Below are 28000 nucleotides of genomic sequence, written 5' to 3' on the forward strand. Positions count from 1 at the left end.
ATAATGTTTGTGTTATATGAATGTCTATCTTTTTAATATTTATTTTAATGTAGATGGCCAAAGTCTGTGTCATCGCAATTTTTCATAGCCAACCAATGCCTTTGTTCGTGCACAGGCAACATACACTTTGATTGACAGTTATTGTTATGAGTGAACACAGTCCTTTTACCAGTTAGTAGCAACAAAGAATGGAAGGTGTTGAACACTTACGCACATTAGTTTAACTTCATTTTATTAAAATAACATGAAATAAACAACATTCTCACGTTTACAATAAAAAAGAAATGTACCTCCTGAAAGAGACATGGCAGACAAAATGCAAATTAGATTTCAAATCATTTTTTAAATATTAAAGACAATTGCCCAATATCCAGCTCATGATGGTTTACCCAAAGAGAAGGCTGATTCAAATGTGTGGGTAACTACTGAGCAGAACACTCTGCAAAGCCATGAACCAATCACATGGACCGTAGAAACATAGCCATTGCGTTTGTTAAAACGTCCAAATAAAAATCAATCAGTCATGCTTGACTGTCTGACAAGTTATAATTTTTTTCCAGAATTAAGGAAAACAATTATAAAAGCATGAAGATGAAGACATTGATAATAATTTCAAATCTCTATCTGATTTAAGACTATGTACAATCAAATACCCCTGCAAAACCAATAGATGGACCACACTGTTTTTGATAAGAATCATCCTAGAAGGTGGTTGGTCTAGGCTTCATCTCCTCTTCAGGCAGGTCAGCTTAGAGAATATCTTCTTCATAAGAAACTAGGGCAGTCAGTCCTGTCAGACAGAAAGGTGTGCTTCACAGCTCAGAGATAGAGAGCCTCTTATTTCACTCTCTCTCAGGCATTTCCTTCACTGTCTCTGCCTCTCTGTCCCCAGGTAGGTGTGCTTTCTTTCACATATTTACATGTTCCACTAACTGCATTGCCACTGTCCATTGCACCCATTTTAGCAATGGAGAAAATTACAGTAGGCCTCTGATTAACCCTATAATTTGCATGAATTTCATTCACCATCAATCATCTTCTCCAACCCAATGGGTAGTCAATATTTTTATCTTCTCTCCATACCAAAACAGTCACTGGAAAAACTCAGTCAGTGACTGAAATCCCATATTGATCCCATCCACCGTCACTGTCAGAGGATTCCTTTAAACCCGTCACTCGTCTTTTTCTACGCCATACAATGCCTTGCAAAAGTATTCATCCCCTTGGCATTTTTCCTATTTTGTTGCATTATAACCTGTAATTTAAATTGATTTTTATTTGGAAACTTTGAACATCCCACAGAGCACCATTTAATCCATTATTAAAAAATTGAAAGAATATCGCACCACAACAAACCTTCCAAGAGAGGGCTGCCCACCAAAACTCAAGGACCAGGCAAGGAGGGCATTAATCAGAGAGGCAACAAAGAGACCAAAGATAACCCTGAATGGGCTGCAAAGCTCCACAGAGGAGATTGGAGTATCTGTCCATAGGACTACTTTAAGCCATACACTCCACAGAGGTGGGCTTTACAGAAGAGTGGCCAGAAAAAAGCCATTGCTTAAAGAAAAAAATAAGCAAAAATGTTTGGTGGTCGCCAAAATGCATGTGGGAGACTCCCCAAACATATGGAAGAAGGTAATCTGGTCACATGAGACTAAATGTAGCTTTTTGGCCATCAAGGAAAACGCTATGTCTGGCGCAAACCTAACACCTCTCATCACCCCGAGAACACCATCCTCACCGTGAAGCATGGTGATGGCAGCATCATGATGTGGGGATGTTTTTCATTGGCATGGACTGGGTCAGAATTGAAGGAATGATGGATGGCTCTAAATACAGGGAAATTCTTGAGGGAAACCTGTTTCAGTCTTCCAGAGATTTGAGACTGGGACAGAGGTTCACATTCCAGCAGGACAATGACCCTAGGCATACTGCTAAAGCAACACCTGAGTGGTATAAGGGGAAACATTTTAATGTCTTGGAATGGTCAAAGCCCAGACCTCAATTCAATTGAGATTCTGTGGTATGACTTAAAGATTGCTGTACGCCAGGGGAACCCATCCAAGCAAGCGCAGTTTTGCCTTGAAGAATGGGCAAAAATCCCAGTGGCTAGATGTGCCAAGCTTATAGAGACATACCCCAAGAGACTTGCAGCTGTAATTATTGAAAAGATGGCTTTACAACGTATTGCCTTTGGGGGGGGGGGTGAATAGTTATGCACGCTCAAGTTTTAATTTTTTTGGTCTTATTTCTTGTTTGTTTCACAACAAAAAATACTTTGCATCTTCAAAGTGGTAGACATGTTGTGTAAATCAAATGATACAAACCCCCCAAAAATCTATTTAATTCCAGGTTGTAAGGCAACAAAATAGGAAAAATGCCAAGGGGGGTGAATACTTTCATAACCCACTGTAGATATTTGGGGTGTGTGTGTGTGTGTGTGTGTGTGTGCTCATGCACACACGTGTATGTTTTAGAACAGGAGCAGGTAGGAGGGACAGGTTGAGTATTGTAGTTCAGAACACAGGCAGTCTGCTATAGGTGGAAGTGAAGACGTTAATATCCTCGGTGTGGGAGGCTCTGTGCATGGAGGGTTCTGAGGCACTGCGGTTGATCTTAGGCAGGGAGTGCTGGAGCAGCTCAATTGACGACAGGATCTGGAAGAGAGGGAGAGGAAAAGAGAGAGCGAAAGAGGGGTAGATTGGATGAGTACCGAGCAGCGCTCCCATCAAATTTGGAGGCCTTTGCTACAGTGTAATTTACATTCAACTCCAGAGACCTTTCAACCCACTTCAGTCAATAAAGGTGTCAAGATAATGTACAGAGAAAACTCATTAGCTAGTACCTGGGGGAACAGTGGCCTCTCGTCCTTGATCTTCTTGATGCAGTCGGCCACCAGCCTCTTCATGGCCTTAGGACAGCTCTTATAAAGCTTACTGAGATCTGGAGACAGGTACCCCCGGCCCACCATGAAGATGATCTATAGAGGGAGAAAAAGGGTTAGAGGTCAGGGGTAAGGAATAGAGGTCTGAGACAGGTACCCCCAGCCCACCATGAAGATGATCTGACAATGGAGACAGAGATAAGGGTGTTATTTTCTGTGGAGGTCACAACCAGTCACTAATAATACCTATGAGACAGTCCTTATGACAGAACTTGACTATGGCCCTATCTTCCTGATTCCTGCTTACAAGCAAAAATTAAAGCAGGAAGCACCATTGGCTCGGTCTATTAAAAAAAGTGGTCAGATGAAGCAGATGCTAAGCTACAGGACTGTTTTGCTATCACAGACTGGAACATGTTCCAGCTTACAATAAATCATGTCATGCCCTGTGACGAACCATCACACAAGCAAAGCGTCAATACAGGGCTAAGATTGAATCATACTACACCGGCTCCGACGCTCGTCTTGTGTGGCAGTGCTTGCAAACTTTTACAGACTACAAAGGGAAGCACAGCCGCGAGCTGCCCAGTGACACAAGCCCACCAGACGAGCTAAATCAGTTCTATGCTCGCTTCGAGGCAAGCAACACTGAGGCATGCATGAGAGCATCAGCTGTTCCGGACGACTGTGTGATCACGCTCTCCGTAGCCGACGTGCGTAAGACCTTTAAACAGGTCAACATACACAAGGCTGCGGAGCCAGACGGATTACCAGGACGTGTGCTCTGAGCATGTGCTGACCAACTGGCAGATGTCTTCACTGACATTTTCAACATGTCCCTGACTGAGTCTGTAATACAACATGTTTCAAGCAGACCATCATAGTCCCTGTGCACAAGAACACAAAGGCAACCTGCCTAAATGACTACAGACCCGTAGCACTCACGTCCGTAGCCATGAAGTGCTTTGAAAGGTTGGTAATGGCTCACATCAACACCATTATCCCAGAAACCCTAGACCCACTCCAATTTGCATACCGCCCAAACAGATACACAGATGATGCAATCTCTATTGCACTCCACACTGCCCTTTCCCAACTGAACAAAAGGAACACTTATGTGAGAATGCTATTCATTGATTAGCGACTAGCTCAGTGTTCAACACCATAGTACTCTCAAAGCTCATCACTAAGCTAAGGATCCTGGGACTAAACACCTCCCTCTGCAACTGGATCCTGGACTTCCGGACGGGCCGCCCCCAGGTGGTGAAGGTAGGTAGCAACACATCTGCCACGCTGATCCTCAACACTGGAGCTCCCAGGGGTGTGTGCTCAGTCCCCTCCTGTACTCCCTGTTCACCCACGACTGCATGGCCAGGCACGACTCCAACACCATCATTAAGTTTGCAGACGACACAACAGTGGTAGGCCTGATCACCGACAACGACGAGACAGCCTATAGGGAGGAGGTCAGAGACCTGGCCGGGTGGTGCCAGAATAACAACTTACAGTGCCTTGCGAAAGTATTCGGCCCCCTTGAACTTTGCGACCTTTTGCCACATTTCAGGCTTCAAACATAAAGATATAAAACTGTATTTTTTTGTGAAGAATCAACAACAAGTGGGACACAATCATGAAGTGGAATGACATTTATTGGATATTTCAAACTTTTTTAACAAATCAAAAACTGAAAAATTGGGCGTGCAAAATTATTCAGCCTACTTAAGTTACTACTTTGTAGCGCCACCTTTTGCTGCGATTACAGCTGTAAGTCGCTTGGGGTATGTCTCTATCAGTTTTGCACATCGAGAGACTGACATTTTTTCCCATTCCTCCTTGCAAAACAGCTCGAGCTCAGTGAGGTTGGATGGAGAGCATTTGTGAACAGCAGTTTTCAGTTCTTTCCACAGATTCTCGATTGGATTCAGGTCTGGACTTTGACTTGGCCATTCTAACACCTGGATATGTTTATTTTTGAACCATTCCATTGTAGATTTTGCATTATGTTTTGGATCATTGTCTTGTTGGAAGACAAATCTCTGTCCCAGTCTCAGGTCTTTTGCAGACTCCATCAGGTTTTCTTCCAGAATGGTCCTGTATTTGGCTCCATCCATCTTCCCATCAATTTTAACCATCTTCCCTGTCCCTGCTGAAGAAAAGCAGGCCCAAACCATGATGCTGCCACCACCATGTTTGACAGTGGGGATGGTGTGTTCTGCTGTGTTGCTTTTACGCCAAACATAACGTTTTGCATTGTTGCCAAAAAGTTCAATTTTGTTTTCATCTGATCAGAGCACCTTCTTCCACATGTTTGGTGTGTCTCCCAGGTGGCTTGTGGCACACTTTAAACAACACTTTTTATGGATATCTTTAAGAAATGGCTTTCTTCTTGCCACTCTTCCATAAAGGCCAGATTTGTGCAATATACGACTGATTGTTGTCCTATGGACAGAGTCTCCCACCTCAGCTGTAGATCTCTGCAGTTCATCCAGAGTGATCATGGGCCTCTTGGCTGCATCTCTGATCAGTCTTCTCCTTGTATGAGCTGAAAGTTTAGAGGGACGGCCAGGTCTTGGTAGATTTGCAGTGGTCTGATACTCCTTCCATTTCAATATTATCGCTTGCACAGTGCTCCTTGGGATGTTTAAAGCTTGGAAAAATGTTTGTATCCAAATCCGGCTTTAAACTTCTTCACAACAGTATCTCGGACCTGCCTGGTGTGTTCCTTGTTCTTCATGATGCTCTCTGCGCTTTTAACGGACCTCTAAGACTATCACAGTGCAGGTGCATTTAAACGGAGACTTGATTACACACAGGTGGATTGTATTTCTCATCATTAGTCATTTAGGTCAACATTGGATCATTCAGAGATCCTCACTGAACTTCTGGAGAGAGTTTGCTGCACTGAAAGTAAAGGGGCTGAATAATTTTGCATGCCCAATTTTTCAGTTTTTGATTTGTTAAAAAAGTTTGAAATATCCAATAAATGTCGTTCCACTTCATGATTGTGTCCCACTTGTTGTTGATTCTTCATAAAAAAATACAGTTTTATATCTTTATGTTTGAAGCCTGAAATGTGGCAAAAGGTTGCAAAGTTCAAGGGGGCCGAATACTTTCGCAAGGCACTGTAGCCCTCAACGTAACCAAGACCAAGGAGATGATTGTGGACTACAGGAAAAGGAGGACCGAGCACGCCCCCATTCTCATCGACGGGGCTGTAGTGGAGCAGGTTGAGAGCTTCAAGTTCCTTGGTGTCCACATCAACAGCAAACTAGAATGGTCCAAGCACACCAAGACAGTCGTGAAGAGGGCACGCCAAAGTTTATTCCCCCTCAGGAGATTGAAAAGATTTGGCATGGGTCCTGAGATACTCAAAAGGTTCTACAGCTGCAACATCGAGAGCATTCTGACTGGTTGCATCACTGCCTGGTACGGTAATTGCTCAGCCTCTGACCACAAGGGACTTCAGAGGGTAGTGTGTACGGCCCAGTACATCACTGGGGCTAAGCTGCCTGCCATCCAGGACCTCTACACCAGCCGGTGTCAGATGAAGTCCCTAAAAATTGTCAAAGACACCAGCCACCCCACTCATAGACTGTTCTCTCTACTACCACATGGCAAGCGGTACCAGAGTGCCAAGTCTAGGACAAAAAGGCTTCTCAACAGTTTTTACCCCCAAGGCATAAGACTGCTGAACAGGTAATCAAATGGCTACCTGGACTATTTGCATTGTCTGCCCCCCCCAACCCCTCTTCTACGCTGCTGCTCCTCTCTATGTATCATATATGCATAGTCACTTTAACTATACATTCATGTACATACTACCTCAATTGGGCCGACCAACCAGTGCTCCCACACATTGGCTAACCGGGCTATCTGCATTGTGTCCCGCCACCCACCACCCGGCAACCCCTCTTTTACGCTACTGCTACTCTCTGTTCATCATATATGCATAGCCACTTTACCCATTCTACATGTACATACTACCTCAATCAGCCTGACTAACCGGAGTCTGTATGTAGCCTCACTACTTTTATAGCCTCGCTACTGTATATAGCCTGTGTTTTTACTGTTGTTTTATTTATTTACCTACCTATAGTTCACCTAATACCTTTTTTTGCACTATTGGTTAGAGTCTGTAAGTAAGCATTTCACTGTAAGGTGAAACCTGTTGTATTCGGCGCACGTGACAAATAAACTGATTTGATTTGAGAGAGACAGACAGAGCGAGAGCGAGAGAGATACTAGATCAAAATAAGTACAGTGCCTTGCGAAAGTATTCGGCCCCCTTGAACTTTGCGACCTTTTGCCACATTTCAGGCTTCAAACATAAAGATATGAAACTGTATTTTTTTGTGAAGAATCAACAACAAGTGGGACATAATCATGAAGTGGAACGACATGTATTGGATATTTCAAACTTTTTTAACAAACAAAAACTGCAAAATTGGGCGTGCAAAATTATTCAGCCCCTTTACTTTCAGTGCAGCAAACTCTCTCCAGAAGTTCAGTGAGGATCTCTGAATGATCCAATGTTGACCTAAATGACTAATGATGATAAATACAATCCACCTGTGTGTAATCAAGTCTCCGTATAAATGCACCTGCACTGTGATAGTCTCAGAGGTCCGTTAAAAGCGCAGAGAGCATCATGAAGACTGATCAGAGATGCAGCCGAGAGGCCCATGATCACTCTGGATGAACTGCAGAGATCTACAGCTGAGGTGGGAGACTCTGTCCATAGGACAACAATCAGTCGTATATTGCACAAATCTGGCCTTTATGGAAGAGTGGCAAGAAGAAAGCAATTTCTTAAAGATATCCATAAAAAGTGTCGTTTAAAGTTTGCCACAAGCCACCTGGGAGACACACCAAACATATGGAAGAATGTGCTCTGGTCAGATGAAACCAAAATTGAACTTTTTGGCAACAATGCAAAACGTTATGTTTGGCGTAAAAGCAACACAGCTGAACACACCATCCTCACTGTCAAACATGGTGGTGGCAGCATCATGGTTTGGGCCTGCTTTTCTTCAGCAGGGACAGGGAAGATGGTTAAAATTGATGGGAAGATGGATGGAGCCAAATACAGGACCATTCTGGAAGAAAACCTGATGGAGTCTGCAAAAGCCCTGAGACTGGGACGGAGATTTGTCTTCCAACAAGACAATGATCCAAAACATAAAGCAAAATCTACAATGGAATGGTTCAAAAATAAACATATCCAGGTGTTAGAATGGCCAAGTCAAAGTCCAGACCTGAATCCAATGGAGAATCTGTGGAAAGAACTGAAAACTGCTGTTCACAAATGCTCTCCATCCAACCTCACTGAGCTCGAGCTGTTTTGCAAGGAGGAATGGGAAAACATTTCAGTCTCTCGATGTGCAAAACTGATAGAGACATACCCCAAGCGACTTACAGCTGTAATCGCAGCAAAAGGTGGCGCTACAAAGTATTAACTTAAGGGGGCTGAATAATTTTGCACGCCCAATTTTTCAGTTTTTGATTTGTTAAAAAAGTTTGAAATATCCAATAAATGTCGTTCCACTTCATGATTGTGTCCCACTTGTTGTTGATTCTTCACAAAAAAATACAGTTTTATATCTTTATGTTTGAAGCCTGAAATGTAGCAAAAGGTTGCAAAGTTCAAGGGGGCCGAATACTTTCGCAAGGCACTGTACATTTATGCCCGTGGCTGAAACTGGGTCACACAATCTTAGTTATATTTGATTTGTTAAAATCAAACAAGGCAGGACAGTATCTGTCCCTACATTTAGCACAACTGAAATATAGACTACCATGGTTTTAGAGGTGGCTGTGTGGCAGGCTGGGTTTACCTGGTCTCTGTTGGCTATCTGTGAGTATGGCAGCTCTCCCGTCATCAGCTCATGGAGGACAACACCGTAGGAGTACACGTCAGACTGGAAACTATAGGGCATGTTGTCCTGCATACGGATAACCTCAGGAGCCTGAGAACAGAGGATAGAATAACAGACAAACTTGTTTAAATTGATTTCATTTTTAATTCCAGGAACCATAATCAGTACATCTCAAAGGTGTGGCTTCTAAGTTTCATTTTCAAAAGAGACAAGTCAAACGATTGCTGGAGTGCACGGCCACCAAAACGAACACATTTTCCCAGATTAAGAAACTGCTCCCCTTAACCCAGGGGTGGGCAATTCCAGTCCTCGGGGGCCTGATTGGTGTCACAGTTTTGCCCCAGCCTCAGCTAACACACCTGACTCCAATAATCACCTAATCATGATCTTCAGTTTAGAATGCAATTTGATTAATCAGCTGTGTTTGCTAGGGATGGGGAAAAAGTGTGACACCAATCAGGCCCCCGAGGACTGGAGTTGCCCACCCCTGCCTGAACCCCATCTCTCAGGCCCAATCTCAACAGCAACGAAAGTAAGGTACTTTTCTTCTAGCGTGACATTGACATTTTCCTCTTACTGACCATCCACAGTATGGACCCTGAGGGTTGCTCCACCTGGTGAGAACCACTCCACCTGGCCTTGACTGTGGCCAGACCAAAGTCTCCTATCTTCACCGTCAGGCCCTCATGTAGGAAGATATCTGTACCACTGTCAAGGAAGCAGAGCTGTGGCAGACTGCTGAATCTGTGAAAAATACTATGACTTTGAACTCATACATCATTTGTCTAATTTCAAGCCAACACTATTTTCTATTCAGTTGTCACAACAAAGTGACAGAGCTTAAAACAGTGAAGAAAAGGATACTGTTTGACTTCATGTCCCGGTGGATGATGTTTTTGGCGTGCAAATAGCTGAAAGTAAAATACAGTGAAAATGGGAATTTACGACATTTCAGTTGCATGTTAATAATACAATAATAAACATAATATCCTTCTAAAGCTATCACCTTTTTATAGCGTCAATCTAAAGCTAACACCCTTGTAAACCTAGTATTCCTATAGAGCTATAAGTAGCACCAATCTACAGCTAAGCTTGTCCCTGCTGTGTGGACTCACTCCATGCCCTGAGCTGTCTGCCTGGCAATGTCTATAAGCTGGAACATCTGGAAGTTGGTCTCCTGGACGTGAAGGTGTTTGTAGAGGCTGCTGCCCTCACACCACTGGGTCACGATGGCCAGGTTGTCCTTCGTCATGTAGCCCATGAACAACAGGATGTTGACGTGCCGCGTTTTCCTGCGGCCAAAAAGAAGGAGAGAGACATACAGACAGCGAGAGAGAGAGGGAGAGCAAGAGTGAGAGGGCGATACACAGGAAGAGGAAATCACCAAAACAAAGATGAGATAATGCTGCATGAAGATAATCTACCAACAATAAACACATAAGGTCAATATATTGTTCTCTCTAAAGTGATGAATTCAATAAGAATATCACTATAGGGCAACAGAAAGCCTAGTGGTTAGAGCGTTTGGCCAGTAACCGAAGGGTTGCTAGTCAAACAAGGTGAAAAATCTTGAGCAAGACACTTAACTCTATAGGGGTCGTTGTTAATAATGGCAGACCCAGGTCATGACCCCACTCTCTGAGAGTGTTTCAGTGGGATTTGGGATATGCAAAAAACACATTTCCAATAAATACACACTTGTACATGTGTGCAATAGGACAAATATAAGCACCCACCAAATTATTATTATTATAGTTCTCTCACTGCTCTCACCCTCTCTTACCTAAGGACAGCCACCTCGTTTCTGAAGGCCTGGAACTGCTCTGGCGTGGGGTCAATCACCTTTAGGATCTTCACCGCTACGTCACCTACAACAGACAAACAACGTGGTACAGAAACGGTCTACGCTGCTGTGTGACCATGTAGACTAGGCTCAGTACAAGTGTTCAAGTCAACTCATTGGCATGATTGGAAGATCCAGAACTCCTCACAAACCTTTGTAGACCTTCGCAACAGCATAACCAAGCATTACAAGCATTGTGTTTATCCAACAGGTGCCATCCAGAAGCGTGCTCACCGTGCCATTTCCCTTTATACACCGTTCCGAAGGAGCCTGAGCCGATACAGGAGTGAAGAACCACTTCACTGGCCTCAATCTCCCAGTAATAACTGGAGTCCCGCTTGTCCCTCGGACGCTGCAGTGGGATAGTCAATATAAGGCCACATTCTCCATCTAAAGTAGATCGTACATACAATTCACTTATACAGTTATTCCTACACTCTTACAAAAAAGGGTGCTATCTTTTTTTCGGCTGGCCCTTAAGAGAGAACCCTTTGAAGAACCCTTTTTGGTTCCAGATACAACCATTCTGGGTTCCATGTAGAACCCTCTGTGGAAAGGGTTCTACATGGAACACAGAATGGTTCAACCTGGAACCAAAAAGTGTTCTTCTATTGGGACAGTTGAATAACTCTTTTGAAACCCTGTTTTAAAAGAATGTAGGAATTAAAAGTACTATTGAGATGCTATTCATTCACAGTCAGTGTACAAACTACAGGGGCTGTCTAACTTACTATTTTGTGTTTCTCCTGAGTGTTGAATGAAGGAGCCCTCTCTCGTCTGTCTGGAGCTGGGGTGTTAGACTGGGACTGGGACCAGCCTGTGGGACTCTGGCTGGGGGAACTCCCGCCTAGGAAGGGAAGATGGACCAATGGTATTTAGAATGGCAGGTTATGACAGAAAGTGTTGTTGTGGGATGTTGTGCATGTTTCCATTAGCTTAGCAGAAACTGTGCCACTCATGTGGGGCAACCACCTTTTAAAATCTTACCTGAGTCATGATTACGCATTGCTTCATGATTACGCATTGCTTCCTAGGAAAACACAAAACAAAATATTCCTTCAGATTTTTACACATATCAAATGAACACAAGTCATTCAACAGTTTCATAATTCAGTTAGATCATTCAGTTAAAGAAACTATAAAAGCATGTGGATAGTAGTCTGTTGAAAGGCATGCCATGTTATTTATCACACCACACTCTGACACTCTGCCTCCTAGCCTTGTCTGGGCTCTCTGACGTCGCCTCAACAAAAGAGTTGGAGAAGCGAATAATACCTACTCTCCTCTTCAGCCAGAAACACCTGCACCATGAGCTAGGGGAGGTATTCAGACCATCTAGCTAGTCCCCATCAGGGCACAACACAGTGGGACAGGGAAGGAAAGGGAGATGAGGAGAGATAGAGTGCTACCCAGGTGTTACATTTTGTGGGCATATTAGATACAGCTATCAAGTTATCATTTTTCAAATTACACGGGTATGGAAACTAATGAATCAGAAAGGAATACAGTAAAGTGCTGCATATAAAAAGTGAAATGAAACAAAGAGAATAGAACACAATCAAGGAAATCATGCTATAGATTAAAGTAAATTGTAATCATGCTATAGATTCATTACTTAGTAGAAACAGTAAGGGGGAGGGAGGGATGACAGAAGTTACGGAGAAGATGGTTGAGATTCCGAGCGTGCAAGAAGGGCCAGATCGGGCAGGGAGGTTATTTTAGGATGGGCTGCCTGGACTTCCAGGAGTCCCCTGGGGACCCGCGTGGTGTGTTGTTACCTCCATCATGCTGCTGTCGACGGGCATGGTGGTGCTGACCATGTGGACGTTGGGCGTGGAGGTGGAGCGCTGCCTCTGGGACAGAGCTCCCCCCGTGGGTGGGTAGGGGGCCGTGTAGTTGAAGGCGTGAGGGGTGGAGCAGCGGTTAAGAGAGCTGAGGGGTGAATACAGGGGCAACATCAGGCTTAGGAAAAGTAGGGACACTGAACACAACACATTAAGTGCATTAGTAAGATAGAATAGTGTCATGGTTTTGTCATGACAATTGTTTGGATAAAAAAGCATCAAATATTATTACCATGATTGAATAATTACTATTTTTGTTTATCTTAGTCTGAGATACCATTGAGTGGCTCTTCTAATGCAAAAAATAATAATAATTCACACACAAGATAATTCTACAACTTCTTACAATCAATCTCACAGGGGTGTAGTGGATGGTAGCTTGTCAGTTTCATTTCTGCCATTATGTGACATTTTTCTCAGGCACACCCTAGAACACCCTCACTATGTGACATGGTTAGAAGGCACACCCTAGAACACCCTCACTATGTGACATGGTTAGAAGGCACACCCTAGAACAACCATTACTATGTGACATGGTTAGAAGGCACACCCTAGAACACCCTCACTATGTGACATGGTTAGAAGGCACACCCTAGAACACCCTCACTATGTGACATGGTTAAAAGGCACACCCTAGAACACCCTCACTATGTGACATGGTTAGAAGGCACACCAGGGAACACCCTCACTATGTGACATGGTTAGAAGGCACACCCTAGAACACCCTCACTATGTGACATGGTTACTATGTGACATGGTTACTATGTGAAATGGTTACTATGTGACATGGTCACTATGTGACATGGTCACTATGTGACATGGTTACTATGTGAAATGGTTACTATGTGAAATGGTCACTATGTGACATGGTTACTATGTGACATGGTCACTATGTGACATGGTTACTATGTGACATAGTGACCATGTCACATAGTAACCATGTCACATAGTAACCATGTCACATATGTGACATGGTCACTATGTGACATGGTTACTATGTGACATGGTTACTATGTGACATGGTTACTATGTGACATGGTCACTATGTGACATGGTTACTATGTGACATGGTTACTATGTGACATGGTTACTATGTGACATGGTCACTATGTGACATGGTCACTATGTGACATGGTTACTATGTGACATGGTCACTATGTGACATGGTCACTATGTGACATGGTTACTATGTGACATGGTCACTATGTGACATGGTCACTATGTGACATGGTTACTATGTGACATGGTTACTATGTGACATGGTTAGAAGGCCGTTTCTGTTTCAGGCAGTGACCGTTTGACACTACATCTCAAAATCTATCCTCTACTTTCTTGATAGTTGAACAAACACAGTCCTGCACACATTGAGATTCTACTAAATTCAATAACAGGGAAATGTTCTAGGTATTAGGATTTCCATTCTACAAATACTACCCCATTCACTAGGGGAAGTATTTCAACCTCAGTTTTTGCCAAGAATTTGCTATGATGTTACGCTACAAAGCTCAGCAGTCAAAGTTAGCACAAATCCTACCAAAACAATTCACATGGCACAGATGTGGGATCTAAATTTGAACAGTATTGTCGCAGTAAAAAAATCCTACAGCAACAGGATTTTAACTTTCACACTTTTCCGACGATGTAATGTTTAATCTGTAATTAGCCTATTAGCTGGCCAAAATTGGGCTACATGACAAGTGCAATTCTGCTAGTATAACAGTTTGTTAGTGCGGGAGATATACATATATTTCTGTGAATTTATGTAAATCTCGACGCTCATCTGCATTTCCTGCAGCGCAAGAAAATTCTCAGCAACAACAGAGTAATCAAATTAAGATCCAATCTCAGAGTAGTACCTATTTCACAATAACTTGGAGGGAAAGCATATGGTTTTTCATTTCTTGCATGTGCCATTATTTTCTAGGAGCCTATGCAACTCATGATTGCTAGTTAGCCTTTCAGAATGGTGGTAGGTGACAATTCTCCTTGCACTCTCATTAAAGTTCTTGTTGATTCAGTGATGCTAAGTGTGATTCTGGTCTTGGTTCACTGCTGACTGGAAAGTATATTGTACTGTACTGTCAGTTGCTGGTGAAAGTGGCACTCCATGCTAGTGACATAGCATAACAGCACTCATACTGTATTAGACCACACTTCTAACCCTGTAAAGCACTCTATGAGAACAAATCCCCCTTTTGGCCAAAACAGGACTTTGTTTCGAAGAGCATTTGAGATTGTTCTGCACCAAACAACTTGATACTGTGTACGAGCTAATTTGGCAATGATCTGAGTGCTTTTAAACTGTAATAAATGCTTCTGAAACAACAGCCTCTTTTCACACCTCTGGTTACATCATAAAGCTAGAGACAAAAAACAGGCATTGATTCGGTTTGAGGCCTTGGTTAAGGTGCTTTACAACTTACAGCTGCATCAGCTGAGGGCCAGTCAAACATGGCAACCAAAGAACCCTTAACATTTGGCCACCATTACCTCTGAGAGCCAAAGACTTAGTAAACCTTACTGTACTGTAGTTAAATCAATTACAACCACACGCAACCCTTAGCCGTCATTAAATGTTAAGTCAAGAGGAAGACTTTGGCTGTACTTCTGTAGTTATTTGATTGCTGATGTTCTGTTGCTGCCTGGAGATAGCCTTGCTCACAGTACCAGGGTGAAAGAGGTCCATGGGACCCGTATCACCCATGGGTCTGAAGTGATAGGTCAGAGTTCAAGAGCAGGAGGGGTGGCTTTACCTGCTGGGGAGTCGGGACAGCGATTCTCTCATTCGCCGAGAAGTAAGAGGAGGAAGAGATGGACCCCCACTTTCACCTGGTGTCGGGAACAACCTAGAGAGAGAGAGAGAGTTTCAAGCTTTATTAGTCATATGTACAGGATACAAATGGTATACACTGACCAACGAAATGCTTACTTGCAGGATCCTTCTCAACAATCCAACATAAATAAGAAACAAAAAATCTACAAATGCATCTCTTCATGGCCAGTGATAGCCATCTACAAATGTATCTCTTCATGGCCAGTGATAGCCATCTACAAATGTATCTCTTCATGGCCAGTGATAGCGATCTACAAATGTATCTCTTCATGGCCAGTGATAGCCATCTAGAAATGTATCTCTTCATGGCTAGTGATAGCCATCTACAAATGTATCTCTTCATGGCCAGTGATAGCGATCTACAAATGTATGTCTTCATGGCCAGTGATAGCCATCTACAAATGTATCTCTTCATGGCCAGTGATAGCCATCTAAAAATGTATCTCTTCATGGCTAGTGATAGCGATCTATAAATGTATCTCTTCATGGCTAGTGATAGCGATCTACAAATGTGTCTCTTCATGGCCAGTGATAGCCATCTACAAATGTATCTCTTCATGGCTAGTGATAGCGATCTACAAATGTATATCTTCATGGCTAGTGATAGCCATCTACAAATGTATCTCTTCATGGCCAGTGATAGCGATCTATAAATGTATCTCTTCATGGCTAGTGATAGCCATCTACAAATATATCTCTTCATGGCCAGTGATAGCGAACTACAAATGTATCTCTTCATGGCCAGTGATAGCGATCTACAAATGTATCTCTTCATGGCCAGTGATAGCCATCTGCAAATGCTTATTGTTGAAATATGGAGAACTAAAGCCTGCATGCAAAATAATTCTCTATGTAAATATCTATCTTCAATGCAGACTGTGAGAGCACCACTATCATTTTTCTTACTTAGCTCTTTTGTTAGTATGTTCCTTATTTTGTTTATTCACCCATTGCTGTATACTTGTACTGTTAATATTTATATTGTTTTGTAAGTGTTCTTGCTATTCAATACAAACAGTTAGGTGTTAGCAACCATTTTGATTTGTGCTGCACAGAAGAGGAGAGGAGACTTACAGGAGCTGTCTGATGTTGCTCCAATCCACACACATCGTGGGCACTTTGGTGCTGCAATGCTCATGGAATTTGTAGCCGCATGTTTGGCAACGGAAACCATTCAAAAGGAACTTCTGGCATATATCGCAGAAGGCCAACTTCAGAAATGTTTTCCGAACCTGAAAGTTAAAGAGGAAAATTAAGTATTTCATTATTTTCCAGCCGATGCTAACGGCCTGGGTAAACAGTGTAAAATCCTTTATGGCAGGGGAGTCAAACATATGGCCATTCAATCCAGCCCGCGGATTTTTGTTTTTTCAATGTTGTTTTTTTTGGGGGGGGGGGAGATATTAAATTGACCTTTAAATGACTAAAACCAGATCGAAACTGTATAGAAATGTATAGTCCTTACATTTATAGTTGAAATCGGAAGTTTACATACACTTAGGTTTGAGTCATTAAAACTAGTTTTTCAACCACTCCACAAATTTCTTGTTAACAAACTATAGTTTTGGCAAGTCGGTTGGGACATCTACTTTGTGCATGACACGTCATTTTTCCAACTATTGTTTAGACAGATTATTTCACTTACAATTCACTGTATCACAATTCCAGTGGGTCAGAAGTTTACATACACTAAGTTGACTGTGCCTTCAAACAGCTTGGAAAATTCCAGAAAATTATGTCATGGCTTTAGAAGCTTCTGATAGGCTAATTGACATCATTTGAGTCAATTGGAGGTGTATCTGTGGATGTATTTCAAGGCCTACCTTCAAACTCAGTGCCTCTTTGCTTGACATCATGGGAAAATCAAAAGAAATCAGCCAAGACCTCAGGAAAAAAATTGTAGACCTCCATAAGTCTGGTTCATCCTTGGGAGCAATTTCCAAATGCCTGAAGGTACCACGTTCATCTGTACAAACAATAGTACGCAAGTAAAAACACTCCTAGAGCTGAAAGTACTTTGGTGCGAAAAGTGCAAATCAATCCCAGAACAACAGCAAAAGACCCTGTGAAGATGCTGGAGGAAACAGGTACAAAAGTATCTATATCCACAGTAAAATTACCTATATCGACATAACCTGAAAGGCCGCTCAGCAAGGAAGAAGCCACTGCTCCAAAACTGCCATAAAAAAGCCAGACTACGGTTTGCAATTGCACATGGGGACAAAGATTGTACTTTTGAGAAATGTCCTCTGGTCTGATGAAACAAAAATAGAACTGTTTGGCCATTTGAGGAAAAGGGGGAGGCTTGCAAGCCGAAGAACACCATCCCAACCGTGAAGCACGGGTGTGGCAGCATCATGTTGTGGGGGTGCTTTGCTGCAGGAGGGATTGCGGCTCTGGATGGAAAATTATGTGGATATATTGAATCAACATCTCAAGACATCAGCCAGGAAGTTAAAGCTTGTTCACAAATGGGTCTTCCAAATGGACAATGACCCCAAGCATACTTCTCGCAAAGCTTGTGGAAGGCTACCCAAAATATTTGACCCAGGTTAAACAATTTAAAGGCAACGCTACCAAATACTAATTGAGTGTATGTAAACTTCTGACCCACTGGGAATGTGATGAAGGAAATAAAAGCTGAAATCATTCTCTCTCTCTTTTTACTAAGATTAAATGTCAGGAATTGTGAAAAACTGAGTTTAAATGTATTTGGCTAAGGTGTATGTACATTTCCGACTTCAAATGTATAGTCTTTTCACTCTGTCAAGCTTGCTAACTGTTATCAAAATGAAAGCTAGACAGTCAGGGAGCATCAAAAATACAAAAGCGATGGATAGAGGACTATTTTGTGCAAATGTGTACAACAAGGAAATATAATACATTTTAAAAGCGGCCATTCGGACCTCGGTTAAGACTGAATACAGCCCGCGGGGTAAAATGAATTTGAAACCCCTGCTTTATGGGCTACTTACAAAGTTGTGCGTCGTCAAGGGGACATGATCTAAGACTTTCACCAGCAGTTCTTCCCCAATTAGTGAGGTAGAGTCGGTATTCCAATCCATACGTGACTTTTTACTGTTAGAAAAGGAACATGACACATTAAGTAAAGTAACAAATACTAGAGAGCAGACTGACACAACCAACCTTTACAAGAAAAGGTCATTCAACATGTCTTAGCCTGAAAGGTTGTATAGGTGCAGAATTATTTTTTTTGCAAAAAATAGAACACTTTCTTACAGCATCATATGGACCTACCTCAAGGTAGAAGTTGCCCCTAACCACAGATCTAGGATCAGCTTGTCCCACCCCAAATCCTAGCTTTTAACCTTAGGTGGGTGAAATAATACCTCACCCTGTATCAGTGGTTAGGGATCATTTCACCTACACTGCAGAGATCCAGTGACACCCCTCTGTTCCCCAGTGCCCAGAGCATACCTCCTCTGTCCTGGGTGCAGTCTGAAGACAGCACAGCACTCCGGTTGCAGACCCCGCACCATCAGCGCTTTGATCAGGCAGCTGTGCAGGGTCATACCTGGCCTCACATTCACCTGAGGGACCACAACTAAAACACTCAACAACAACAACAACACTTACTGGGACCAGTGAAAACACAAGCATGTGTATAATATATTATCTTTTGGGATAATGGGATGATTTGGAATAATGGTATGCCCTTTGGTCTGTGTATGATGATGACAATCAATTTAGGTAGCAATTTTCCACTAACAGACTGCCACACTGCACTTAGGTGACTCAGTTAATTAAGCCCCCACTCAAACAACATTAGCACAGCAGTGTATTGTTGTTTCCATAATCCCACTCACTCACTGTCCCCTAAACTACTGTGTTTCATTGCTTCCATTTTTTTTGTGTCCTTGGGTGTTTTGAAAGGCTCTTCAAATGAAATGTATGATTAGTAATGTACTATTATTATTATTGTTCTAATGGACTCACCACTGTGCGCTGCTGGTTGGGGAGGTAGACGCGGATGGTGCTGCTGGTCTTGGAGTCGGGGATCTTACTGTCGTCGGAGGAGCGGCGCTGGGAGGGGAAGCCCTGCACCATGGTCGGGGAAAGGCAAGGGCCCTCGAACACAGAGTCCTTCATCCCAAAGCCGTTGCTCAGGGTCTTCCATGCTCCCTGGAGGTGCTCCATCAGCAAACACTGGTGCTCTCAGCGCTCTGGGGACATAGTGGGAGTCAAAGTGTTGGGTTGAAATTCATCATATAGCAATGTTTATGCAGAGTCTGTCTTCATTCCCTCACAACTCCCAATACATTGCATATTCTGAAAAGTAGCTGAGAAAACTAGAAAGGAGTCTACCTGGTAGTAGTAGTGGTAGTAGCTAGTAGGATTTGACAGTCCTCCAAAACATTCTGTGATTTTATTGGTCCTATTAGGGCTGTGGCGGTCATGCCATTTTGTCAGCCGGTGATTGTCAAGCAAATGACTGCCGGTCTCACGGTAATTGACCGTTAATTAGCATAAACACATTTAGCATCTCTTGGCTTCCACACAGCCTACAAGCCACTGATGCAGACCTTTAGAACATTTAAAAAAGTATAATAAATCCATGTAATATAGCCTACACCTTCACAATAAATCCATGTAATATAGCCTACACCTTCACAATAACTCCATGTAATATAGCCTACACCTTCACAATAAATCCATGTAATATAGCCTACACCTTCACAATAAATCCATGTAATATAGCCTACACCTTCACAATAAATCCATGTAATATAGCCTACACCTTCACAATAAATCCATGTAATATAGCCTACACCTTCACAATAAATCCATGTAATATAGCCTACACCTTCACAATAAATCCATGTAATATAGCCTACACCTTCACAATAAATCCATGTAATATAGCCTACACCTTCACAATAAATCCATGTAATATAGCCTACACCTTCACAATAAATCCATGTAATATAGCCTACACCTTCACAATAACTCCATGTAATATAGCCCACACCTTCACAATAAATCCATGTAATATAGCCCACACCTTCACAATAAATCCATGTAATATAGCCTACACCTTCACAATAAATCCATGTAATATAGCCTACACCTTCACAATAAATCCATGTAATATAGCCTACACCTTCACAATAAATCCATGTAATATAGCCTACACCTTCACAATAAATCCATGTAATATAGCCTACACCTTCACAATAAATCCATGTAATATAGCCTACACCTTCACAATAAATCCATGTAATATAGCCTACACCTTCACAATAAATCCATGTAATATAGCCTACACCTTCACAATAAATCCATGTAATATAGCCTACACCTTCACAATAAATCCATGTAATATTGCCTACACCTTCACAATAAATCCATGTAATATAGCCTACACCTTCACAATAAATCCATGTAATATAGCCTACACCTTCACAATAAATCCATGTAATATAGCCTACACCTTCACAATAAATCCATGACTTATTTTAGACAGGTCTAAAATGATACAAAGAAAATTTAGTCTATTTCAGATGTCTTTAGGCCCTGTTATGGCTATGCCATATGGCTGTGGGCTACACTAGTTCATTTAGCAGACAAAATTTGCTTTGAATTCCGTGACATTATTTTATATTATTTTATAGTATTAAGAATACATTTGAACATAGCTGAATAAAATAGAAAGGATATTTTCTCCAAACTATTTCTGAGGGAGCGCGCACTTGAGGCTATTCTGTGTTGAGAGGTTAACAAAGAAACTGGTGCTCCTATATGCCTAATTTAGAGTTATTTATGCAACGGTGATTCAAACATTGGGCAATGTGTTTTGATTTTCATACATTCTAAGGCTGCATGATGCGACTCTAATGATGATTGCACAAAAGTTGCATGAAAGGCATGAACTCTGCTTTGTTTTTTGTGCAAGACTGTACCCTCTTCATCAGTCTCTCATTCACAATTTCACAAGCACTTGATAATGCCTTGAATATCCCGGCCCTTTGCGGCCAGTGGTCGTTGTGCCCTGGGTTGAATATAATTATTATAATTCCCTTCTCCCGGCTGTGTGCTCCAAAGCACTTCTCACTCACATGGCTCTCTCGGATATCTAAATTCTTATTACCCAAAGCCCGTCACGTGAGCAGGTCCTTCTCACAGACATCTAAGCACTGAAGTAGGCTACAAGTGAAGACAGACACATCGGGGATGCAACTACACACGTCCTTTTTATCGAATTCTGAAGTGCATATTGAAGATAGCACTGCCCACATTTACTTTTTCGTCAGCCAACAAGATGAGTAGGCCTAACAAACAGCAAAAGCACTAGCCTATGTCCATCTACTATCCCCCATAGTACAAAAGTTGACCTATTTTATTGGTCAACTTGTCCTTCTGTGCGAGAAATAAATATACCAAACATAGTCTGGGACAGCTGTGAGATGCGATAGATCCCAAAATAATGCAACCACTCTCATCAAAAAAGTTTAAAAGCAACAAGGCTGATGCAACAGATCAGAACATTTAGCTTAAAATGTTGATAACCTATTAGGCTATTTCTTCACATCATAAGCACAGCAATGAGCACACGGGAGTAGGCTTTAAGCCGCAAATGTTACAAAATGCAATGAACTAGTGGGAAAACACCATTCTCAAAAGTGACCGCAAATGTGATTATGCATGTAATGCTTTATTATAAAGGGAAATTATCTTCCTCAAACTTGAAACTCAAGCATTGCCTATGTATTGTATGCCAGTTAGGCTCTACATCGGTTGTAAAGTGGATTAATGTGCTTAATTTTAAGACGTTATTGGGCCACTTTAGTTGTGATACAAACCTTACAAAAACATATAGGTCTATGAGCTAGTCTACATGAGGTGTGCGACTATGATTTGAAAAATTCACAAAAAAAGCCATGTGCTGTTTCTGCCCATACTGCATACAAGCTGGGCATCATTCACAAGTGATAATATACACTCCACTCTATGTGGACACCTGCTCGTCGAAGATCTAATTTCAAAATCATGGGCATTAATATGGAGTTGTTCCCCCCTTTGCTGCTATCACAGCCTCCCCTCCTCTGGGAAGGCCCTTCCACGAGATGTTGGAACATTGCTGCAGGGACTTGCTTCCATTCAGTCACAAGAGCATTAGTGAGGTTGGGCACTGACATTGGGCGATTTGGCCTGGCTCACAGCCGGCATTCCAATTTATTCCAAAGATTTTTGATGGGGTTGAGGTCAGGGCTCTGTGCGGGCCAGTCAAGTTCTTCCACACCAATCTCGACAAACCATTTCTGTATGGACCTCGCTTTGTGCACTGGGGCATTGTCATGCTGAAAAAGGTAAAGGGCCTTCCCAAAACTGTTGCCACAAAGTTGGAAGCACAGAATCGTCGAGAATGTCATTGTAAGCTGTAGCATTACAAATTCCCTTCACTGGAACTAAGGGGCCTAGCCCGAACCATGAAAAACAGCTCCAGACCATTAATCCGTATCCACCAAACATTACAGTTGGCACTATGCATTCGGGCAGGTAGCGTTCTCCTGGCATACACCAAACCCAGATTTGTCTGTCGGACTGCCAGATGGTGAAGTGTGATTCCTCACTCCAGAGAACATGTTCACACTGCTCCTGAGACCAACGGTGGCGAGCTTTACACCACTCCAGCCAACTCTTGGCATTGCGCATGGTCATCTTAGACTTGTGTAGCTGCTCGGCCATGGAAACTCATTTTTTGAAGCTCCTGACGAAAAGTTATTGCCCTGACGTTGCTTCCATAGGCAGTTTGGTACTAAGTTTGGTACGAGTGAGTGTTGCAACCGAGAATAGATTATTTTTACGTGTTACGCGCTTCAGCACTTGCCGGTCCTATTCTGTGAGATTGTGTGGCCTACAACTTTTTGGCCGAGCCGTTGTTGCTCCTAGACGTTTCCACTTCACAATAACAGAAATTACAGTTGACCGGGGCAGCTCAAGCAGGGAAGAAATTTGACGAACTGACTTGTTGGAAAGGTAGCATCCTATGACAGTGCCATGTTGAAAGTCACTGAGCTTTTCGGTGAGGCCATTCTACTGTCAATGTTTGTCTACGGCGATTGCATGGCTGTGTGCTCGATTTTATACACCTGTCAGTAACGGTGTGGCTGAAATTGCCGAATCCACTAGCTTGAAGGGGTGTTGACATACTTTTGTATATACAGTTGATGTCGGAAGTTTACATACACCTTAGCCAAATACATTTAAACTCAGTTTTTCACAATTCCTGATATTTAATCTTAATAAAAATTCCCTGTCTTAGGTCAGTTAAAATCACCTCTTTATTTTAAGAATGTGAAATGTCAGAATAATAGTAGAGAGAATCATTTATTTCAGCTTTTATTTCTTTCATCACATTCCCAGTGGGTCAGAAGTTTACATACACTCAATTAGTATTTGGCAGCTTTGCTTTAAAATTGTTTAACTTGGGTCAAATGTTTCGGGGTAGCCTTCCACAAGCTTCCCATAATAAGTTGGGTGAATTTTGACCCATTCCTCCTGACAAAACTGGTGAAACTGAGTCAAGTTTGTAGGCCTCCTTGCTCGCACACACTGTTTCAGTTCTGCCCACAAATGTTCTTTGAGATTGATGTCAGGGCTTTGTGATGACCACTCGAATACCTTGACTTTGTTGTCCTTAAGTCATTTTGCCACAATTTTGGAAGTATGCTTGGGGTCATTGTCCATTTGGAAGACCCATTTGCAACCAAGCTTTAACTTCCTGACTGATGTCTTGAGATGTTGCTTCAACATATCCACATAATTTTCCATCCTCATGATGCCATCTATTTTGTGAAGTGCACCAGTCCCTCCTGCAGCAAAGCACCCCCACAACATGATGCTGCCACCCCCGTGCTTCATGGTTGGGATGGTGTTCTTCGGTTTGCAAGCCTCCCCCTTTTCCCTCTGAACATAACGATGGTCATTATGGCCAAATAGTTATATTTTTGTTTCATCAGACCGGAGGACATTTCTCCAAAAAGTACCATCTTTGTCCCCATGTGCAGTTGCAAACCGTAGTCTAGATGTTTTATGGCGGTTTTGGAGCAGTGGCTTCTTCCTTGCTGAGTGGCCTTTCATGTTATGTCGATTTCTGTACAGCACTTTGAGATATCAGCTGATGTATGAAGGGCTATATAAATAAATTTGATTTGATTTGATTTGATATAGGACTCATTTTACTGTGGATATAGATACTTTTGTACCTGTTTCCTCCAGCATCTTCACAATGTCCTTTTTTTGTTGATCTGGGATTGATTTGCATTTTTCGCACCAAAGTACGTTCATCTCTAGGAGACAGAACGTGCCTCCTTCCTGAGCGGTATGATGGCTGCGTGGTCCCATGGTGTTTATACTTGCATACTATTGTTTGTACAGATGAGCGTGGTACCTTCAGGTGTTTGGAAATTGCTCCCAAGGATGAACCAGACTTGTGGAGGTCTACAATTTTATTTCTGAGTTCTTGGCTGATTTCTGTTGATTTTCCCTTGATGTCAGGCAAAGAGGCAGTGAGTTTGAAGGTAGGCCTTGAAAAAACATCCACAGGTACACCTCCAATTGACTCAAATTATGTCAATTAGCCTATCAGAAGCTTCTAAAGCCATGACATATTTTTCCAAGCTGTTTAAAGGCACAGTCAACTTATTGTATGTAAACTTCTGACTCACTGGAATTGTGATACAATGAATTATAAGTGAAATAATCTGTCTGTAAACAATTGTTGGAAAAAATGACTTGTGTCATGCACAAAGTAGATGTTCTAACCGACTTGCCAAAACTATAGTTTATTAACAAGAAATTTGTGGAGTGGTTGAAAAACGAGTTTTAATGACTCCAACCTAAGTGTATGTAAACTTTCGACTTCAACTGTATCGTGTGTCTGTGACCAACAGATGCATATTTGTATTCCCAGTCATGAAATCCATTGATTAGGGCCTAATGAATGTATTTCAATTGACTGATTTCCTTATATGAACTGTAACTCAGAAAAATCTTAGAAACTGCTGCATGTTGTATTTATAGTTTTGTTCAGTGTAGTATCATTGGTAATATATGATTTATAGTGAGTGTATGGTTGCATTTAATTTGCTCTTTAAAAACGTAACCTTTGGAATGACTTTAATGGCAACAGTGAATCTATTAAGGGATCTCTCAATAATCATTCTCATGACAGCACATTGGTAGTAGTCAGTGTCAAATATCAAACCTTGATGAGAGATCAAATGTATAAAAGTAGCTGTAGAAAAGGTCAATTCTCAGTAGGAGGTGCTGCCCAGCCTATTGTTTGTTTTCTTCTTCTGATAGTGGATATAACGTTGAAGATCTGACGTTGTTTCAAAGGTACAAATCCAACATATGTTATACAAGGCTTGCCTATGTTGAAAATTGGTTACCATGATGACATAATACTGTGGTTAAAATGTCACCCTCAAAACACTTTTTGCAAATGCAGTGTATCGTCCACATAGATTCTACGTCAAAATGCCTTGACAAATTATGTCGAAACAAGTTGATTCAACCAGTTTGTGCCCAGTGGGTTATAACTACATATTCCATCTTTCAAAAAAAGTAGAGATGACAAATGCCAATGTGTTATAGAATGAGAATAGAATGTGTTATATGCAATGCATTTACATTTGACAAAATAAGTAAATATATTTGTGCAGGAGAATAGTGGTAGAAATGGCTGAACACAGTCCTCTAATTTACAAGTTTAGAGTCTATTTTCAACTTTTCCTCTAAACATAGGTTGAAATAGCATAAACAATGCCACGCTGTCTAAAATATGACAGTAGCCTATCTAGGGCCCTTTTCCGTACGATCCAAACTCCTTCATCAACCGAAACTTTAGACAGATCTATCACCATTTTCCTATCACATTAAAATACACATATTTGTTCTACTGACTCCAACAAGACTGAAAGTGATCTGACTAGTGATAAAGACGACAGCTGCAATCCAATTTTGTGCAGAATTAATGGCACTGCCAGAGCAAACTCACCAACACAAGCTAGAAAACTTCAGCTCCGCCATAACTTGAGCAAAATGTGGAGTCGATGACATCGTCATATTTGCAACGCATTCAAGAAAGAAAAAAAAGTAGCGGGTTATGATCAATCCAAAATGTTTAGCCCGGAAAGAAAGTAACAATGTATCAAAGTATCAAACCATGAAATAATAACCCACATGAAAGGAACCCCGATGTGTTACTCAACCAACCCCCAAAAAGATCTTTAGCCTTCCTTTCATTACTTACCCTGGGTGAGAGAAAAAAATACAAGCCTACGAGTCCAACAGACACCTTCCCAAAGTCACATGTGAATGACACTATACAACCGCCCGCTTCTATTTGCCTGATGCTAAATTAAAACTTTAAAAAAGTGGTTGTAGTTATGTTGTTCACATACCAATCAATATTTACGGCGATAAACAGAAGGTGAAAGAGTTTGAGTTCATGTCGTGCGCCTGCCTGACGCCAGTGACTGAAACAGGACCCCACAGTCATAACAAGAATTTCAGCCATACGATTTACTGCGCAAAAATGAGGACACAAATTTAAGTCAGCCAACCCACTCTGACACTATGATATTTACTTTTTATGTGAATAACTAGTGAAAAGTAAACAAAGTCCAAAAAGTGGAGGTGTAGGTTAATAGAAAACAACCACACTTATGTTATTAATGAACTTTGAATATGTGATGGAGGTTGGGCACTGACAAACAGCACACAAATTAGACTAGATTTAGCCTAGCTATAGGCATTCAGGATGATTCAAATGTGTTGAGATTGCAATAGGCAGACTTTACACCAAAATATGTAATTATATCAAAACTTCAAAACAAAAAGGACATTGCTCAATTGCTAAATCTGTGAATATGTGCAATATATGGTGAATCAGCATAAAATGCAGCCAATTATATTATTTTATATTTTTTGTAGACTATATGCTTATATTCAGTTGCAGAAGGAGAAATCCATCAAAAGAACAGAAAGCACCCCATCATCTGGTAAAAAGAAGGCACTACCCATAGCCTAGTTCAGTGAGCATCTACACTACACTACACTACACTATCTTTTCAGGCCTGTCTATTAGATTTTTGACAAGAGATTTTAAAATCTTGGTTACTTGATATAGATTAAACCTGCTTGTTGACTTGAAATAGATAAAACCTGCATGGTGACTTGAAATATGTAAAACCTGCAAATCTTTTTAACTGAAATGTACTGCATCTATCTTATTTGAGACATGCTGTTCTCATCATGAAATAAAGTCCTTTCTCATAGCAAAGAACAAGCTTAAAAGTGTTTGCTCTTAAATGGAGAAATATGATCTTAGGGTCCTATCTTACCTTCAAACCTTCTACTCACCATGTGTTCAAGATCAGGTCCCCAGCCAATGGTCCCCTGAGGTAGATTACGACATCAAAGAGCCCAGAGTTCTATTGTGGAGAAAGATCAGAGTTTGGTGATGTGGCTCTCCTCACCAGCACAGACCAGCAGCCTGCTCTCCTTAATGCTATTAGCACACATTGAATGTACGGGCAGATGACATCCTTATAAAAAAAGCTATAATCATCCTAATTTTATAGTTGCATATAATATCCTCTCTCTCCTGTCAAATGCTCACCATTTTCTGATCATATATCTGATTTAATCTCCATTCCAGCAACTACCTAATTCATATCCTGACAGCAA

General features: G+C 41.7%; 1 protein-coding gene across 6 annotated transcripts; it reads right to left on the reverse strand.

Moving 5' to 3' along the window:
• Positions 1 to 215: 215 nt before the first annotated feature.
• Positions 216 to 27998, reverse strand: LOC110492413 (RAF proto-oncogene serine/threonine-protein kinase). 6 transcript variants are annotated; one of them, XM_021566709.2, is made up of 18 exons: positions 27933 to 27998; positions 27674 to 27744; positions 19241 to 19467; positions 18722 to 18834; positions 18259 to 18361; positions 16358 to 16515; positions 15204 to 15296; positions 12385 to 12538; positions 11594 to 11636; positions 11338 to 11453; positions 10841 to 10958; positions 10547 to 10631; positions 9879 to 10055; positions 9628 to 9674; positions 9345 to 9463; positions 8722 to 8853; positions 2849 to 2983; positions 216 to 2660 (listed from the first exon to the last, which is right to left on the reverse strand). In XM_021566709.2, exons 3-18 carry the CDS (start codon positions 19439 to 19441, stop codon positions 2520 to 2522), a joined length of 1935 nt encoding a protein of 644 aa, XP_021422384.1. In that variant the 5' UTR covers positions 19442 to 19467; positions 27674 to 27744; positions 27933 to 27998; the 3' UTR covers positions 216 to 2519. The 6 variants fall into 6 exon arrangements, with proteins under 6 accessions (XP_021422384.1, XP_021422383.1, XP_036803281.1 ...); XM_021566708.2 differs by lacking the exons at positions 27674 to 27744; positions 27933 to 27998 and adding exons at positions 26307 to 26340; positions 26562 to 26798; XM_036947386.1 differs by lacking the exons at positions 27674 to 27744; positions 27933 to 27998 and adding exons at positions 26307 to 26340; positions 26713 to 26729.
• Positions 27999 to 28000: the final 2 nt, after the last annotated feature.

Source organism: Oncorhynchus mykiss, chromosome 16, assembly GCF_013265735.2.
Source record: "Oncorhynchus mykiss isolate Arlee chromosome 16, USDA_OmykA_1.1, whole genome shotgun sequence".
Classification (NCBI taxonomy): Eukaryota; Metazoa; Chordata; class Actinopteri; order Salmoniformes; family Salmonidae; genus Oncorhynchus; species Oncorhynchus mykiss.

Coding starts and splice junctions, on each gene's coding strand:
- LOC110492413 (XM_021566709.2), bottom strand. CDS start 19,441: ATGGAGCACCTCCAGGGAGCATGGAAGACCCTGAGCAACGGCTTTGGG. Junction 11,637..12,384: donor TCGACAGCAGCATGATGGAG/GTAACAACACAC, acceptor GTGTTTTCCTAG/GAAGCAATGCGTAATCATGA. Junction 2,661..2,848: donor AGAGGCCACTGTTCCCCCAG/GTACTAGCTAAT, acceptor CCTCTCTTCCAG/ATCCTGTCGTCAATTGAGCT.